The sequence below is a fragment of the Somniosus microcephalus genome, chromosome 17, assembly GCF_052327205.1.
Source record: "Somniosus microcephalus isolate GS21.2 chromosome 17, FLI_Smic_1.0, whole genome shotgun sequence".
Taxonomy (NCBI): Eukaryota; Metazoa; Chordata; class Chondrichthyes; order Squaliformes; family Somniosidae; genus Somniosus; species Somniosus microcephalus.
This window is the reverse complement of record NC_141003.1, coordinates 67,690,099-67,708,919: the sequence shown is the minus strand read 5'-3', so window position 1 is coordinate 67,708,919 and position 18,821 is coordinate 67,690,099. Positions and strand designations below refer to the sequence as shown.

Sequence of the window (18,821 nt, the reverse complement as noted above, 5' to 3'; positions counted from 1 at the left end):
GAATAAACTGAACTGGAAATGGAAACGAGGTGAGCCAAGTCGCTCTGAATGGAAGACCTTGTAGAGGTCGTCTTTAATGCATGCTTAGGAGTGTAGAGAAATTACTGGCAACAGTCAGTCTGCATCAGTATAGAGATGAAGGGTGTTCTTTGGAATCTGAACCTGCCACTATCTCCAGGAGCCTGTCTGCACGTCACTTTTGTGTAATCACTTTCATGCGGTGACATACTGTCATCTGTACTTTAATTATTTGAATCAACAGTTCTGGCTTTGTATTTTCCTTAAAGGGAGTTCGGGGTCCCCCCCAAAAAGTGTTTCTGTAGAAAATAGTGTTAAAAATACACAGTACAGAACTAAGTTAAAACATATCTCGTATCATTTGCACATCATATCACTGTGGGCTCGTCAGGCTCTCCTCTCTCACCAGGAAAACAAGCTTGAAGACAAATTTAACAGTGATGTCAGTATTACCTCTTCCTACAAGGAATGATCAATATGGAATGGACTTGTGGAAAGGGTAGTTAGTGAAGGAAAAAACCATGAGATCATTTAACGGACAGATGTTCTAATGGGCAGACTGTAGTTTCTTTCTGCATGGATATGCTCTGTGGCCTTAATCTGTAAACTATGCCTTTTCATAAAGTGGATGCCCTTTTTTGTTAATTTTCTCCCTTCCCCTCGCCTGTCATCGTTGGGCTATTGTTGATAGGCACTGGTCACGCTCTGTTACCTTTATCCATGCACCCATTCTGCCTGTGTGAGACTAGCCAGCAAGTACTGACTGGCTAATTGTGAAGAGCACCACAACTGAGCTCGATCCTGCCCATACACATCCACTTTCCAGTAACGTGATTCCCTCTCTCTTCCCCCTGCCTAGCGTAGGATGCAGGACCAATTGCAGTGCCCTTCCTGCCACCCTGGTTGAAATCAGCTAACTCAGCATAGACCAGGAATCAAACCTGGAAAACACTGAATTTACAGCATAGAAAAAGGTAATTCGCCCCAACTGATCTATGCCGCTGTTTATGTTTTACCTCCTCCCACCCTACTTCATCTAACTCGTATCAACATATCCTTCTATTCCTTTCTCTCACATGTACTTATCTAGCTTCCTCTTAAATGCATCTATGCTATTTGCCTCAACCACTCCATGTATTAGCAAGTTCCACATTCTTCGCACTCTCTGGGTAAAGCTCTGGATTGTATGGCCTAATACTACATGATGTGGGCATTAACTCACTGAGCCCTCGGAGGAGCTGATGGTTTCTGTGGCGGCTGCTCTGCCTATATATCGATGGGAGTTATGGTGGTTGAAGGTCAATCATCACAGCCCAGGACATTGCTGCAGAAGTTCCTCAGGGCAGTGTCCTAGGCCCAACCATCTTCAGCTGCTTCATCAAAGACCTTCCCTCCAATATAAAGTCAGAAATGGGGATGTTCGCTGATGATGGCACAGTGTTCAGTTCCATTCACAACTCCTCAGATAATGAAGCAGTCCATGCCCGCATGCAACAAGACCTGGACGACGTTCAGGCTTGGGCTGATAAGTGGCAGGTATCAGTCGCGCCACAGAAGTGCCAGGCAATGATTATCCCCAACAAGCGAGAGTCTAACCACCGCCCTTTGGTATTCAACGGTATTACCGTCACCATTGACCAGAAACTTAACTGGACCAGCCACATAAATACTGTGGCAACAAGAGCAGGTCAGAGGCTGGGTATTCTGCGGCGAGTGTCTCACCTCCTGATTCCCCAAAGCCTTTCCACTATCTACAAGGCACAAGTAAGGAGTGTGATGGAATACTCTCCACTTGCCTGGATGAGTGCAGCTCCAACAACACTCAAGAAGCTCGACACCATCCAGGACAAAGCAGCCCACTTGATTGGCACCCTATCCACCACCGTAAACATTCACTCCCTCCACCACCGACGCACAGTGGCTGCAGTGTGTACCATCTACAAGATGCACTGCAACAACTCGCCAAGGCTTCTTCGGCAGCACCTCCCAAACCCGCGACCTTTTCCACCTAGAAGGACAAGGGCAGCAGGCGCATGGGAACACCATCACCTCCAAGTTCCCCTCCAAGTCACACACCATCCTGACTTGGAAGAATATCGCCGATCCTTCATCGTCACTGGGTCAAAATCCTGGAACTCCCTCCCTAACAGCACTGTGGGAGTACCTTCACCACATGGACTGCAGCGGTTCAAGAAGGCAGCTCACCACCAGCTTCTCGAAGGCAATTAGCGATGGGCAATAAATTCTGGCCTTGCCAGCGACGCCCACATCCCATAAACAAATACAGCATGCTGCTTGTTCTGTGCAAACCCCTATGAGATCTGCTTGGGGAGTGCTTGCAACATCTCACATTTCACAGCAGTTCACTGCAGAGAATGTTAATTTCCAGATTTCTATCTATGTAACTGAGAATGTTGGAATAATTAACACGCTCAGTGTCTCTTTATGACAGTTCCTTCAGAGCTGGATCTTCATGTGTTTGTAGGCTCTGCCGCAGCCTCTTTCATAAGTAGTCATTTTCCTCCACTTAAAAGGACTGTTTCTCCAGTCTAATGAATCTTGCAGCCTTTCTACATTATTCAATGAGAAACCTAGGTGAAGGGCTCACAGTGCATGCACCACCACCATTGAGAAGATACAGCAACTTGCATTTATATAGCTCCTTTAAAGTGGTAAAAAAAATCCCAAGGCAAATGAGCAAATATGTGATGCCAGTCTTGAAAAGCCAGTAGATAATGGGGGGAAAGAAAGTCTGAAGGAGTTCCAGTTTTGAGGTCCTGGGAAAGATTGATTTAGAGACTTGATTTCAACATTGAGGATACAGGGAGAAGGAAGAGCAGGTAGGATCGAGGCTTGCAATCTAGCAGGAGCAATATTTCCACTATTTAATTTGATCTGAAATGGGTGTTGATGATTTATTAAGCATCATTAAACCCATGGAAGTGATGATCTATGGCAGCTCCAACATACTGATCCATGCAGTACAAGACCCTGGGTTGTGCCTCCCCCCCAACCTTTTGTCCACACCGCAAGTTCCCAGCCCCAAATGCCGTAGTGGGATGGTACTAAGTGTCAGCCCTAATGAGGGGGAATCTCCCTAGGCACCGCGTCCGCCTTCTCTGCCCAACTTGGGCAGTATGTGTGCATTCCTGCGTGAAATTTTCAAGCAGGGTTTCTTGATCGTGCAATAACATAACCAGAACATGGTGGTGGGAGGGAGAAATGGATTCAGTGTACAGGAAGGGACTGTTACATAAATGGAAAGAAAATAACGTGCATGGAAAATGAATGCGATTTGACAATAAATTAAATCTATCGCAACAATGCTCGGTGACGGTGAGTGAAGCAAATCAGATGTTGGGATGTATTAAAAGGGTCAAAATTGAGCTGAAATAGTAAGTTAATCTTGCCACTTTATAAATCATTGGTGTGACTGCACTTCGAATACTGTGTACAGTTCTGGTCACCTTGGTACAGAAAGGATATTGCAGCTATGAAAAGATACAGAAGAGAGCAACCAGAATGATTGAGGGGATGGAGGGATTGGATTATGAGGACCAATTTATGTCAATTGGGCATGTTCTCACTGGAAAAGGCGATATGATTTCTGTTTTTAGATTCTAAAGGGACTAGATAATGTAGACCATGACGAGCTGTTTCACCTTGTCCGGAACAATAGAACCAGAGGACACGGCCTGCGCTTGAAGGGGGTAAATTAAAAACTAATCTACGGAAACAATATTTCAGTGAGTGAGTGGTCAAATTATGGAACAGGCTCCCTCAGGAGACAGTGGAAGCAATCGGAATTGATTCATTTACATGCAAATTAGATTGATTTCTTTCAGGCAATATTTTGGGATATAATATGAGCAATTTGAGACATGACATGGTTAAGTGTAGCATGCTTGGAAAGAGCAGGTGACTTTGGACCTATGGTTCCCAAAGCTCTCCACCACTGATTTTCCTCGTGTCGAGTCTGGGTCTGTTATAGACTAATTGATAGAGATTGATCGCTATGATCAGTCAACAACTCCATTATCGTTGTATCATGCGACTACCAGGATGGTAGACGGTGCACTAGATGGGCAGTGACCTTTTTTCATCTAGCAATTCCTATAACCATTTCATTTTTGTGGCTTTGATCATGTAGTTTGCTGTAGTAATAGCCTGCTTTCTTGTGTAAAAACCTGCACACTTCGATTCTGCATATTGGAGAGATTTTCCGGATGGCCCATTAAACCCAGAGGCGTGTTTACCATCTGTTCTGCCCATGAGGGGTACTTCCATTAAACAGAAAGCAGGGATGGAAGCCGGGAGTCACAGAAGCAATCCTTGCTGGATTGAAAAAAAAAAGTTTTTATGTTTTGTCTTTTTTTGATTTCTGAGGGAAAACATTGCAAGCCTCGTTATTCCCAGCACGGCTCAGTGAGCTCATCCTACACTCCCGGTTTGTGCATATGCTAGTTTGAAGTGGAGCCATTTTGGTCTGTTCTCATAAATGAAGAGAAAAATTGCAAGAATTCTAGTCAAATTTTGTTGGATTGCACTCTGTGAAGCAACTTGGCACTTTACTACGTTAAAAAGCGCCATATAAGTGCAAGTTGTTGTAAATGCAACAGGTCCCCCCTCCTCCATTTTCTCATCTCCTTTCTTGAAGGTGTCTTGCTGGGGTACAATTCCACAGGCGCCAACAATCTTCTGGTATCCTGACCAACCCACTTAATGCGTTGCCATGGTGATTCTGCCCTCACATGATATCCACACACATTGGGGGGGGGGGGAAATTCAGTTGTTTGCGCCTCCCGTTAGCACCTTAAGAGGGTGCTAATGGGGAGCAAAGCAACTAGCGCCTGGGCGTGGTGGTGTTTACACCGCTCGCGAAATTAACTAGACATTTTGCAACAGCGCTAAACACTACCGCCACGATCTCCTGCGCCGGCAGATCGTGACGTCAGTCGAGTGCGCAACGCCCCGGTAGTGCCCCGGACCGGATATTGAGTGGCGCCCCCTGTCTTACCGCCTGCCGCTAGCAACAACAGGTTGAGGGGAGCATTTTGCAATCAGAAAGGGACTGGGGGAGCGCTATTTAAAGGCGACCGCTTCCTGCCTTTTTTTGTTGGTGACATTTTTGCACCACGCATTCTGAGAGAGAGAGGCTGACTTTTGGAGAGATTCAACGCTGTGTGAAGGAGCTTTGAGTACTGAGCAGCACTTTGCAGGTTCATTTTGATTTGCCCTTCCTTGCTTCGCCAGCGCTCTGAGGTAGCACCTCGCTCCTCGGCCTTTGTGCCTTAAGACAGGTGTGAAGCGCCTGAGTTAGCGCTCCAATCACCTCCAGGGGCGATAAAAGCCAAGTTTGCCGTCGGAGACGATAATTAGCGGCAGGCGCTAATCTTTGCGCACGGCCGATAATACGCCCTAAAAGGGGCGATACTGAATTTTTCCCCCATGCACTTTCCAGCGGCAGTTACTGGATAGCAATCGAAGTAGGAATACTTGGCCGATTCTCTCCTGCTCCTAGCACCCCAATCCCTTCTGGTCTGTACGACTTGGTAGCAAACCAGGTATCCTTTAAGTCAGAGATGGCTCATCTTTGAAAGCTCAAATAGCAGACAAAATTGGTATCTAACTAAGAGCCGCGAGTGTTGAAACCCTTTCACCTTACAATTCAACTCCTAGGACAGTGACATCAAAAGCAGGTCTTCACTGCTGTTGGCACCACAAAGGTCAGGTCCCTTTCTCGGGAGTTGCTCTCAGCATAATCACCACCCATGTGTAGTCTGCGGCATTCCGGTACAACAAAAGAAACTTACATTATATTACCGCATTATGAGGACAGATATTTTCTGTGTAATTCAGAATGTTGTTTTTGTTTGGGTGAGTGGAGCTGTAACAATTCCAGCTGTCATTTTTCTTTTCAAAATTAAAGGTTATTAGTTTTGTAAAATTACACTAATCTCTGCACCTAACCAGAGTTAACAATAATAAATGAACTCCATACTTTCTGATGAATAATGCAACCCCACTCCTATTAACAATGCTAGTATACTCAGTGCCATTTTCACCATGCCTGACCCTGCCCTCATCTGCCTCCACGAGCACATGCTTTCTAACAGCAATCGATGGATAAGGATCCGGAGCAGGACCCCATGCCAGTTTGTATTATTACACCACCCCCCCCTCCCCAAGCCACACACAGGGAAGCCACCTGGTCCAAGTACCTCAAAGGTACCCGTTCCTGCTCTGTAAACTTGAGCTCATCCAAAACTCTGCTGCCCGTATCCGAACTCGCACCAAGTCCCATTAACCCATGACCCCCCTCTGCTCACTGACCTACATTGGCTCCTGGTCCAGCAATGCTTCACTTTTAAAGTTCTCATCCTCATGTTAAAATCCCTTGATGGCCTCGCCCCTCCTTATCTCTGTAACCTCCTTCAGCCTTACAATCCTTCAAGATCTCTGCGCTCCTCCAATTCCTGCCTCTTGCGCATCCCTGATTTTCATCACTTAACCGTTGGTGGCCCTGCCTTCAACTGTCTTGGCCCATAGCTCTTGGATTCTCTCCCTAAACCTCTCCACTTCTCTCCCTCTCTTTCCTCCTTTTAAGAGGTTCCATGAAACCTACCTCTTTGACCAAGCTTTTGGTCACCTGCTCTAATATCTCCTTGTATGTCTCTGTGTCAAATTTTGTATGATAATTGCTCCTGTGAAGCACATTTTACTACGTTAAAGGAGCTATATAAATGCAAGTTGTTGTTGTTGATCAGTTAATTCAGGACAGATCGTCATTCAAATCTGTGATCTTCCTGGTCTGCATGGCTTAGAACTGCATCAGAAGGTATCTTACCTACCTAGGCCATCAGAGGAGCTAGCTATCACTAGCTATTAAGGGCAGACTTATGAAGTTGGTACATTTATAATAATTCTAAATTCAAAATCACTTGGGTTAAATTCAGATTGCAGGTTCTCCCAGTTGCGCAGTGGGTTAATGCACTACCCAGTTCTGTATAAAGTGTAGAGAACAGAAGATCCTTGGTTCAATCCCTGCTCCGTGCTGAGTTAGCTGCTCTCAACAGGAGCAGCTGTAAATGGCCTTGGTAGCCCCTGTGCTAGGGAGAGGAAAATCTGCCCGTTCTTCAGTTGCTGATCATTATTCCAGTGTCCATCTGAAAAGTGCACATGTGGATATGGTCGAGCATAGCTGTGAGGAATCTCAACGGATGAATAGTCAGCCAACTCTCATTACTAGACTCATACATGAAGAGTGGACACTTGGATCTGATAGTGGAGGCCTGCCAGTGCTCACAGAACCATATCCCAGCACGAATCAGTGTCCTGGCCAATATTAAGCCCTCAATCAACATCACTAAAACAGATTATCTGCTCATTATCACGTCGTTGTTTGTGGGACCTTGCTGTGCGCAAATTGGCTGCCGTATTTCCTACATTACAACAGTGACTACACTTTAAAAGTACTACATTAACTGTAATGCTCTTTTGGACATCCTGAGCTCTTGAAAATTGCTATATAAATGCAAATTCTTCCTTTCTTTCTTGGGGTTGCGAAGCATGGAAATGGTTCATACCCTGGCAACACTGCAACAAGACTTCATCAGAAAGCTACCCCAGGAATCGTGCCAGTCTGAGAATTTCTGTATGGAGCTACTTGCTGCCGTTGACTGTTGTGTGTGCCTACAGCCCGATTACACTGTTGTCTTTCAGCTACATTACAGAACTTGTTGGGAGACTTCACTCGGGCTCCAGAAATCATTCATTGAGACTTCCCTCAAAATGTTGTTTCCTTTCTCTTTAATTAATACATGACGAATGAAGCACTTGTGGTTGAATATTCCAGCACTAATGAACACACTTTCATAAGAACATAAATAGGAGCAGGAGTAGGCCATTTGGGCCTTCGAGCCTGCTCCGCCATTCAATAAGATCATGGCTGATCTTCTACCTCATCACCACTTTCCTGCACTATCCCCATATCCCTTGGTTCCCTTAATATTCAAAAATCTATCGATCTCTGTCTTGAATATACTTAACAACATTCTCCCTGCATCTACCCTGTCAAGCCCTGTAAGAATTTTGTATGTATCAATAAGACCACCTCTCGTTCTTCTAAACTCTAGAGAATATAGGCCTAGTCTATTCAATCTCTCCTCATAGGACAATCCCCCCATCCCAGGAATCAGTCTGGTGAACCTTTGTTGCACTCCCTCTATGGCAAGTATATCCTTCCTTAAGTAAGGAGACCAAAACTGTACACAGTACTCCAGGTGTGGTCTCACCAGGGCCCTATATAATTGCAGTAAGACGTCTTTACTCTTATACTCAAATCCTCTTGTAATAAAAGTCCACATACCATTTGCTTTCCTAATTGCTTGCTGTACCTGCATATTAACTTTCAGTGATTCATGTACAAGGACACCCAGGTCCCTCTGAACACCAACATTTCCCAATCTCTCTCCATTTAAAAAATACTCTGCTTTTCTATTTTTCCTACCAAAGTGGATAACTTCACATTTCTCCACATTATATTCCATTTGCCATGTTCTTGCCCACTCACCTAGCCTGTCTATATCCCCTTGAAGCCTCTTTGCATCCTCCTCATAACTTACATTCCCACCCAGCTTTGTATCATAAACAAACTTGGATATATTACATTTGGTCCCCTCATCCAAATCGTTGATATAGATTGTGAATAGCTGAGGCCCAAGCACTGATCCTTGCGGTACCCCACTAGTTACAGCCTGCCAATCCGAAAATGATCATTTATTCCTACTCCATGTTTTCTGTCCGTTAACCAATCCTCAATCCATGCTAGTATATCACCCCCAATCCCATGAGCCCTAATTTTGTTTAATAACTTCTTGTGTGGCACCTTATCGAATGCCTTTTGAAAATCCAAATACACCACATCCACTGCTTCCCTCTTATTTATTCTGCTAGTTACAACCTCAAAACTCTAACAGATTCGTCAAACATGATTTCCCTTTCATAAATCTGTGTTGATTCTGCCCAATCCTATTATTATTTTCTAAGTGCCCTGTTACCACGTCCTTAATAATAGATTCTAGCATTTTCCCTATTAGTGATGTCAGGCCATCTGGTCTGTAGTTCCCCGTTTTCTCTCTCCCTCCTTTCTTAAAGAGTGGGGTTACATTTGCTACCTTCCAATCTGCAGGAACCGTTCCAGAATCATGTCATTCGTCAAGTCACATTTATCAGAGCCAACCCGGAAAGTCAAGTCTGCCAATCATTCAGCCCAGCCCATTCTGTCAAAAGAGTGATCCCTATCTTCCCTCATCATTTCTCCCTTATTTATTCCCCTTTATAGATAATCCAGGAGTGAGTAGCAGGCTGGAAGCTAATCGAGAGGTACAGATGGTTTATATAGAATAACGGCTACCCAGGAGTGACGGAATGGAATTTAATCAATGGGTTTAGATGATTTATATACAGTGTAATTTACAGACTGGAATCTAATCAAATTGAGGGGTTTGGATAGTTTATAGAATAATGGATACCTGGGAACATAGGAACAGGAGTAGGCCATTTAGCACCTTGAGCCTGTTCTGCCATTCAGTGAAATTATGGCTGATCTGTGACCTGACTCCATATACCCACCTTTGCCCCATATTCTTTAATACCTTTGGTTAACAAAAATCTATGAATCTCAGATTTAAAATTAATAATTGACCCAGCAACAGCTGTTTGTGGAAAAGAGTTCCAAACTTTCCCACTCTTTGCGTGTAGAAGTGTTTCCTAACTTCACTCCTGAAAGGCCTGACTAACTTTTAGTCTATGTCCCCTAGTCCTAGACTCCCCAACCAGTGGCAATAGTTTCTCTCTCTTTACCCTATCAGATCCCCTTAATATCTTTAAAACCTGAGTGAGTGAGTGAGTTACAGGCTGGATCTAATCAAAGGGTTCAGGTGTTTTATTTATAGAATAATGCAGATTCATGAGTGAGTTACAGGCTGGAATGTAATTGAAGGTTTCAGATGGATTTTATAGAATAAGCGGCATTTTCACGATGATTTTGTGGAGCTGAGGAAATTTAACGCACTCAGACAATTACTTAGATCGCTGCAAGTGCAATGATCAGTGCTTCAGTGGCAGATTTTGCAGCGTTCTGCCCCCTCAGTGATTTGTGTGCTATGCCATGCTCCAGCATACCATCAGCAAAGGGATTACTGCAGTATCACCCAAATAACCTTTCCATAATAGAAGAGATGCAGTGGGAGACAGAACTAAGTGCAGGAGTTCAATACTTCCTGTAGCCTGCCTTTTCTTGGAAATGTACTCATTTCTTGGTGGGGTAAAGAGACAGGTTTCTTTTTTATTTGTTCTTGGTATGTGGGCAACACTGGCAAAGCAGTATTTATCCCCATCCCTGGTTGCCCTGAGGGCATTAAGACTCAACCGTGTAGTGTGGGATTGGAGTCACATGTAGATAAGACCAGGTAGGGGTGGCAGGCTCCCCTCCCTGAGGGACAAAAGTGAACCTCCCAGACCCGCAACTTCTACCACCTAGAAGGACAAGGGCAGCAGGCACATGGGAACACCACCATCTCCAAGTTCCACTCCAAGTATCACACCATGCTGACTTGGAAATATATTGCTGTTTATCGATCGTTGCTGGGTCAAAATCCTGGAACTCTCTCCCTAACAGCACTGTGCGAGTATCTTCACCACTTGGACTGCAGCGGTTCAAGAAGGCGGCTCACTACCACCTTCTCGAGGGCAATTAGGAATGGGCAATAAATGCATGACCTTGCCAGCAACGCCCACATTCCGTGAAGGAATTTTTAAAAGGAAAAAAGAGAACCAGTTGGGTGTTAAAACAGTCCGGCAGTTTTCATGGTCATTTTTCTGGTGCCAGCCAACAAATTGCTAGATTTAGCTGAGTCTTAAGGTGATACACTGACAGCGGATCTGTCTGTACTGTATCTCAAAATCAAAATCAAATCAAATCAACTTTTATTGTCATTGTTAGTGCACAAGTGCAGTACAACGAAATATAGGCTTGCGACTCCCGAGAGTGTACATTTGGATTAAGACATTTAAACATTCAACATACATTTGGCTTGTAATACATTAACATAAACATAACCATAATAAAGTGCATTGGCAGATGTGCAGGCTTTAGAGTTTATTTGTGGAGTTCAGTAGGATGACAGCCCTGGGAAAGAAGCTGTTCCTAAATCTGGTCGTACGGGTGCGAATGCATCTGTAGCGTCTCCCAGATGGTAGGAGGGCGAACAGACTGTGGCTGGGGTGGGTAGGGTCTTTGATGATCGACCGTGACCTCCGTAGACAGCGTTTCTGGTATATGTGCTCTATGGTCGGTAGCCGGGTGCCGGTAATGCGTTGGGCAGTTTTGACTACCCGCTGCAGGGCTTTCCGGTCATAGTAGCTACAGCTGCCATACCATACTGTGATACAGTTTGTCAGGATGCTCTCTATTGTGCAGCGGTAAAAGTTAGAGAGGATCAGGGGTGACAGATTACATCCCTTCAGCCTCCTTAAGAAATATAGGTGCTGCTGGGCCTTCTTCACCAGAGAGAGACTGCATGGATAGCACAGCAATGTGACTCATCTACCTCACTAAAGGTGCAGCTCTGTTACATGTCTTGGAGACACCCACGTTGGGGAACCGCCAGCTGACCCTCCATCTGGGGGACACAATCTTTTGTCTCTTTAATGCGTGTATCTCAGCCCAGGCCTTTGTGAACATGCAGTTAAAATGAAGCATCATATGCCAGCCAATGTGGTATTTTAGATTTGAAGATTGCAATATAGCTCCATAAAAGTCTAATAAAAGAATTACAGCTGCTTTATTGACGGGTGAAGGGCAGTATCTGAGTGCTCCAGTGAGCCACTATCTGAGCTGAACTATACTATATTGTATAAAGATGATGTATCTGCTCTCTAATTTTGTTTCTTTTCACACTAATTTTCTTGACCAATTTTTCATCCTGCTCCTGCCTTTCTGAAGCTGTTGACTCTTTGTTGGAATATAGATCCACACCAATCTTCTGGTACCTCATCTCAGTAGCCACTTTTCATGTGTCAGCCTAGAGTGTGTTTGTGTTGACAGGCTTTTTGACCATTTTTAAAAAAGAATGAAAGACTTGCATTTCTATAGCACCTTTCACAACCTCAAGATATCCCAAAGCACTTTACAGCCAATGAAGTACTTTTTTGAAGTGTAATCACTGTTGTAATATAGGAAAGGCGGCAGCCAATTTGTTCCACAATGTGATAATGGCCAGATAATGTTTTTAGGTGTTTGAGGGATAAATATTGGCCGGGACACTGGGGAGCACTCCCCTGCTCTTCTTTGAATAGTGCCATGGGATCTTTTGCATCCAACTGAGAGAGCAGACGGTTTAACATCTCATCGGAAAGACAGTGCAGCATTTCCTCAGTACTGCAGTGTCTGGAGTGTTGAGATTTTGTGCTCAAGTCCCTGGAGTGGAACTTGAACTCTCAGCCTTCTGACTCAGAGGTGAGAGTGCTACCCACTGATCCATAGATGGCACCTGGACAGTGGAGGAAATCGAAGTCAAGCTCTGTCCTGTCCTTCACTGATGAGGTGCTGTTCCTCAAGCTTACGTTGAGCTTCATTGGAACAATGTAAGAGGCTGAGGACAGAGAGGTCAGAGTGGGAGTGGAGGGGAGAATTAAAGTGACAGGCGACCGGAAGCTCAGGGTCACCCTTACGGACTGAACGGAGGTGTTCCGCAAAGCGGTCGCCCAATCTGCGTTTGGTCTCCCCAATGTAGAGGAGACCGCATCGCGAGCAGTGAATACAGTATACTAGATTGCAAGAAGTACAAGTAAATCGCTGTTTCACCTGGAAGGGGTATTTGGGGCCCCGGACAGTGCGAAGGGAGGAGGTAAAAGGGCAGGTGTTGCATCTCCTGCACTTGCACGGGAAGGTGCCATGGGGAGGAGAGGGGAGGGGCTGTTGGGGGTGATTGGGAGGGAGCTGAAAGGGGAGGTGAGGGGAAGATGAGTTTGGTGATAGGATCTCGCTGGAGGTGGCGGAAATGGCGGAGGATGATCCGTTGAATGTGGAGGCTGGTGGGGTGAAAGGTGAGGACAAGGGGAACCCTTTCGTGGTTCTGGGAGGGTGAAGGGGTGATAGCAGAAGTGCGGGAAATGGAACGGACACGGTCGAGGGCCGTGCCAACCACGGTGGAGAGTAATCCTTGGTTGAGGAAACAGGAAGACCAATTAATCTGTTTTTGGTGGTGTTGGTTGAAGGATAAATGTTGACTAGGAGAACTCTTTGAATTGTGCCATGAGAACTTTTATGTCCACTTGGACAAGTAAAGGAGACCTCAGTTTAACATCTTATCCAAAAGACCACCAGCAGGTCAGCACTCCCTCAATCCTGCATTAAAGTATAGCCTCAATTGTGTGTACAAGTCCTGCAGTGGGGCTTGAACGATGATTTTTCTGGTCCAGAGAGGGAGTTACCACTGAGCAAAGCTGACAAGTAATGACAGTTCTGATCACATGACTTATTAAACTGTCTGAGAGTTGCAACTTTAAACAGTTAAACCAAATGCTGTCCTTTCTCTTCCACAGGTTACAGAATACCTGAATGCTCAAGAGGCTGCCAAATCCGCCCGGGTAAGTGCAGTATGGAGTTAGAATGAACTCGTCGCCCTCTTCTTTTCCATCTCTCTCCGCACGCCTCTCTCGCCCTCTCTCTCTCTCACTGTCCCTGTCACTCTCCCTCCCTCCCCATCTCACTTCCCCCGCTCTCTCTCTCTCGCTGACCCCCCCCATTCTCTCGCTGTCCCCCCCCCGCCATTCTCTCGCTGTCCCCCCTCCCCCTCTCGCTGTCGGTGCTAGGACCCCAGTTATTCACTATATATTAATGATCTAGACGAGGGAACTAGATGTAATATCTCCAAGTTTGCAGACGATACAAAGCTGGGTGGGCGTGTGTGCTGTGAGGAGGATGCGAGAAACTCAGTATGATTTGGACAGGTTGGGTGATTGGGCAGCTGCATGGCAGATGCAGTATAATGTGGATAAATGCGAGGATATCCACTTTGATGGCAAAAACAGGAAGGCAGATTATTATCTGAACGGCAATAGATTGGGAGAAGGGGAAGTGCAACGAGACCTGGGTGTCCTTGTGCACCAGTCACTGAAGGTAAGCATGCAGGTGCAGCAGGCAGTTAAGAAGGCAAATGGTATGTTGGCCTTCGTAGCGAGAGGACTCGAGTACAGGAACAAGGATGTCTTGCTACAGTTGTACAGGGCCTTGGTGAGACCACACCTTGAGTATTGTCTGCAGTTTTGGTCGCCTTATCTGAGGAAGGATGTTCTTGCCATGGAGGGAGTGCAGCGAAGATTCACCAGACTGATACCTGGGATGGCAGGAATGACGTATGAGGAGAGATTGGGTCGATTGGTCTTATATTTGCTGGAGTTTAGAAGAATGAGAGGGGATCTCATTGAAACTTATAAAATTCTAACAGGACTAGACCGACTAGATGCAGGAAGGATGTTCCCGATGGCAGGGGAGTTCAGAACCAGGGGTCACAGTCTAAAGAAAAGGGGTAAGCCATTTAGGACAGAGATGAGGAGGAATTTCTTCACCCAGAGAGTGGTGAACCTGTGGAATTCTCTACCACACAAGGCAGTTGAGGCCAATTCATTAAATATATTCAAGAAGGAGTTAGATATATTTCTTAAGGCTAAAGGGATATGGGGAGAAGGCAGGGACCGGGTACTGAATTTGGATGATCAGCCATGATCTCATTGAATGGCGGAGCAGGCTCGAGGGGCCGAATGGCTTACTCCTGCTCCTATCTTCTATGTTTCTATGTCTCCCCTCACTCCCTCTCTCGCTGTCACCCCTCCCTCCTTCTCTGTCCTCCCTCCCTCTTTCTCTCTCCCTCTCCCCCGGCCCTCCCTCTCCCCCGGCCCTCCCTCTCCCCCGGCCCTCCCTCTCCCCCGGCCCTCCCTCTCCCTCCCTCCCTCCCTCGCTCTCCCTCCCTCCCTCGCTCTCCCTCCCTCCCTCCCTCGCTCTCTCGCTCTCTCTCCCTCCCTCCCTCGCTCTCTCTCCCTCCCCTCCCTCTCTTGCTCTCCCTCCCTCTCTCGCTCTCCCTCCCTCCCTCCTCTCGCTCTCCCTCCCTCTCTCGCTCTCCCTCCCTCCCTCCCTCCCTCTCTCGCTCTCCCTCCCTCCCTCTCTCGCTGATGCCGTCCCTCTCTCGCTGCCGTCCGTCCCCTCCCTCTCGCTGTCCCGCCCCCTCTCTCTCGCTGTCCCCCCCTCCCCTCCCTCCCCCCTCTCGCTGTCGTCCCTCCCTCCCCCTCTCGCTGCCGTCCGTCCCTCCCTCTCGCTGTCCCTCCCTCTCTCTCTCGCTGTCCCCCTCCCTCCCTCCCCTCTCGCTGTCCCCCCCCTCCCTCCCTCCCCCTCTCGCTGTCCCCCTCCCTCCCTCCCCCTCTCGCTGTCCCCCTCCCTCCCTCCCCCTCTCGCTGTCCCCCTCCCTCCCTCCCCCTCTCGCTGTCCCCCTCCCTCCCTCCCCCCTCTCGCTGTCCTCCCTCCCTCCCCCTCTCGCTGTCCTCCCTCCCTCCCCCTCTCGCTGTCGTCCCTCCCTCCCCCTCTCGCTGTCGTCCCTCCCTCCCCCTCTCGCTGTCGTCCCTCCCTCCCCCTCTCGCTGTCGTCCCTCCCTCCCCCTCTCGCTGTCGTCCCTCCCTCCCCCTCTCGCTGTCGTCCCTCCCTCCCCCTCTCGCTGTCGTCCCTCCCTCCCCCTCTCGCTGTCGTCCCTCCCTCCCCCTCTCGCTGTCGTCCCTCCCTCCCCCTCTCGCTGTCGTCCCTCCCTCCCCCTCTCGCTGTCGTCCCTCCCTCCCCCTCTCGCTGTCGTCCCTCCCTCCCCCTCTCGCTGTCGTCCCTCCCTCCCCCTCTCGCTGTCGTCCCTCCCTCCCCCTCTCGCTGTCGTCCCTCCCTCCCCCTCTCGCTGTCGTCCCTCCCTCCCCCTCTCGCTGTCGTCCCTCCCCTCCCCCTCTCGCTGTCGTCCCTCCCTCCCCCTCTCGCTGTCGTCCCTCCCTCCCCCTCTCGCTGTCGTCCCTCCCTCCCCCTCTCGCTGTCGTCCCTCCCTCCCCCTCTCGCTGTCGTCCCTCCCTCCCCCTCTCGCTGTCGTCCCTCCCTCCCCCTCTCGCTGTCGTCCCTCCCTCCCCCTCTCGCTGTCGTCCCTCCCTCCCCCTCTCGCTGTCGTCCCTCCCTCCCCCTCTCGCTGTCGTCCCTCCCTCCCCCTCTCGCTGTCGTCCCTCCCTCCCCCTCTCGCTGTCGTCCCTCCCTCCCCCTCTCGCTGTCGTCCCTCCCTCCCCCTCCCGCTGTCGTCCCTCCTCCCCCTCCCCCCTCTCGTCCCTCCCTCCCCCTCCCCCCCTCGCTCTCGTCCCTCCCCTCCCCCTCTCGTCCCTCCCTCCCCCTCTCGCCCCTCCCTCCCCCTCTCGCCCCTCCCTCCCCCTCTCGCTCTCGTCCCTCCCTCCCCCTCCCCCTCTCGTCCCTCCCTCCCCCTCCCCCCCTCGCTCTCGTCCCTCCCTCCCCCTCTCGCCCCTCCCTCCCCCTCTCGCCCCTCCCTCCCCCTCTCGCCCCTCCCTCCCCCTCTCGCTCTCGTCCCTCCCTCCCCCTCTCGCTCTCGTCCCTCCCTCCCCCTCTCGCTCTCGTCCCTCCCTCCCCCTCTCGCTCTCGTCCCTCCCTCCCCCTCTCGCTCTCGTCCCTCCCTCCCCCTCTCGCTCTCGTCCCTCCCTCCCCCTCTCGTCCCTCCCTCCCCCTCTCGCTCTCGTCCCTCCCTCCCCCTCTCGCTCTCGTCCCTCCCTCCCCCTCTCGCTCTCGTCCCTCCCTCCCCCTCTCGCTCTCGTCCCTCCCTCCCCCTCTCGCTCTCGTCCCTCCCTCCCCCTCTCGCTCTCGTCCCTCCCTCCCCCTCTCGCTCTCGTCCCTCCCTCCCCCTCTCGCTCTCGTCCCTCCCTCCCCCTCTCGCTCTCGTCCTCCCTCCCCCTCTCGCTCTCGTCCCTCCCTCCCCCTCTCGCTCTCGTCCCTCCCTCCCCCTCTCGCTCTCGTCCCTCCCTCCCCCTCTCGCTCTCGTCCCTCCCTCCCCCTCTCGCTCTCGTCCCTCCCTCCCCCTCGCCCCTCCCTCCCCCTCTCGCTCTCGCCCCTCCCTCCCCCTCTCGCTCTCGCCCCTCCCTCCCCCTCTCGCTCTCGCCCCTCCCTCCCCCTCTCGCTCTCGCCCCTCCCTCCCCCTCTCGCTCTCGCCCCTCCCTCCCCCTCTCGCTCTCGCCCCTCCCTCCCCCTCTCGCTCTCGCCCCCTCCCTCCCCCTCTCGCTCTCGCCCCTCCCTCCCCCTCTCGCTCTCGCCCCTCCCTCCCCCTCTCGCTCTCGCCCCTCCCTCCCCCTCTCGCTCTCGCCCCTCCCTCCCCCTCTCGCTCTCGCCCCTCCCTCCCCCCTCTCGCTCTCGCCCCTCCCTCCCCCTCTCGCTCTCGCCCCTCCCTCCCCCTCTCGCTCCCGCCCCTCCCTCCCCCTCTCGCTCCCGCCCCTCCCTCCCCCTCTCGCTCCCGCCCCTCCCTCCCCCTCTCGCTCCCGCCCCTCCCTCCCCCTCTCGCTCTCGCCCCTCCCTCCCCCTCTCGCTCTCGCCCCTCCCTCCCCCTCTCGCTCTCGCCCCTCCCTCCCCCTCTCGCTCTCGCCCCTCCCTCCCCCTCTCGCTCTCGCCCCTCCCTCCCCCTCTCGCTCTCGCCCCTCCCTCCCCCTCTCGCTCTCGCCCCTCCCTCCCCCTCTCGCTCTCGCCCCTCCCTCCCCTCTCGCTCTCAGCCCCTCCCTCCCCCTCTCGCCCCTCCCTCCCCCTCTCGCTCTCGCCCCTCCCTCCCCCTCTCGCTCTCGCCCCTCCCTCCCCCCCCTCTCGCCCCTCCCTCCCCCTCTCGCTCTCGCCCCTCCCTCCCCCTCTCGCTCTCGTCCCTCCCTCCCCCTCTCGCTCTCGTCCCTCCCTCCCCCTCTCGCTCTCGTCCCTCCCTCCCCCTCTCGCTCTCGTCCCTCCCTCCCCCTCTCGCTCTCGTCCCTCCCTCCCCCTCTCGCTCTCGTCCCCTCCCTCCCCCTCCTCGCTCTCGTCCCTCCCTCCCCCCCTCGCTCTCGTCCCTCCCTCCCCCCCTCGCTCTCGTCCCTCCCTCCCCCCCTCGCTCTCGTCCCTCCCTCCCCCCCTCGCTCTCGTCCCTCCCTCCCCCCCTCGCTCTCGTCCCTCCCTCCCCCCCTCGCTCTCGTCCCTCCCTCCCCCCCTCGCTCTCGTCCCTCCCTCCCCCCCTCGCTCTCGTCCCTCCCTCCCCCCTCGCTCTCGTCCCTCCCTCCCCCCTCGCTCTCGTCCCTCCCTCCCCCCCCTCGCTCTCGTCCCTCCCTCCCCCTCTCGCTCTCGTCCCTCCCTCCCCCTCTCTCGCTCTCGTCCCTCCCTCCCCCTCTCGCTCTCGTCCCTCCCCTCCCCCCTCTCGCTCTCGTCCCTCCCTCCCCCTCTCGCTCTCGCTCCCTCCCTCCCCCCTCTCGCTCTCCTCCCTCCCTCCCCCTCTCGCTCTCCTCCCTCCCTCCCCCTCTCGCTCTCCCTCCCTCCCTCCCCCTCTCGCTCTCGTCCCTCCCTCCCCCTCTCGCTCTCGTCCCTCCCTCCCCCTCTCGCTCTCGTCCCTCCCTCCCCCTCTCGCTCTCGTCCCTCCCTCCCCCTCTCGCTCTCGTCCCTCCCCTCCCCCTCTCGCTCTCGTCCCTCCCTCCCCCTCTCGCTCTCGTCCCTCCCTCCC

General features: G+C 51.3%; 1 protein-coding gene across 1 annotated transcript in view; it reads left to right on the top strand.

Moving 5' to 3' along the window:
• Nucleotides 1-13,707, top strand: part of snd1 (staphylococcal nuclease and tudor domain containing 1) — a 1,037,556-nt gene extending 1,023,849 nt beyond the window's left edge. Inside the window, exon 23 of the mRNA XM_086010590.1 lies at nucleotides 13,627-13,707. Within this exon, the coding sequence (XP_085866716.1) occupies nucleotides 13,627-13,692 (66 nt within the window). The 3' untranslated portion in view covers nucleotides 13,693-13,707. The remainder of the gene's footprint in view (nucleotides 1-13,626) is intronic.
• The last annotated feature ends 5,114 nt before the right edge of the window (nucleotides 13,708-18,821 follow it).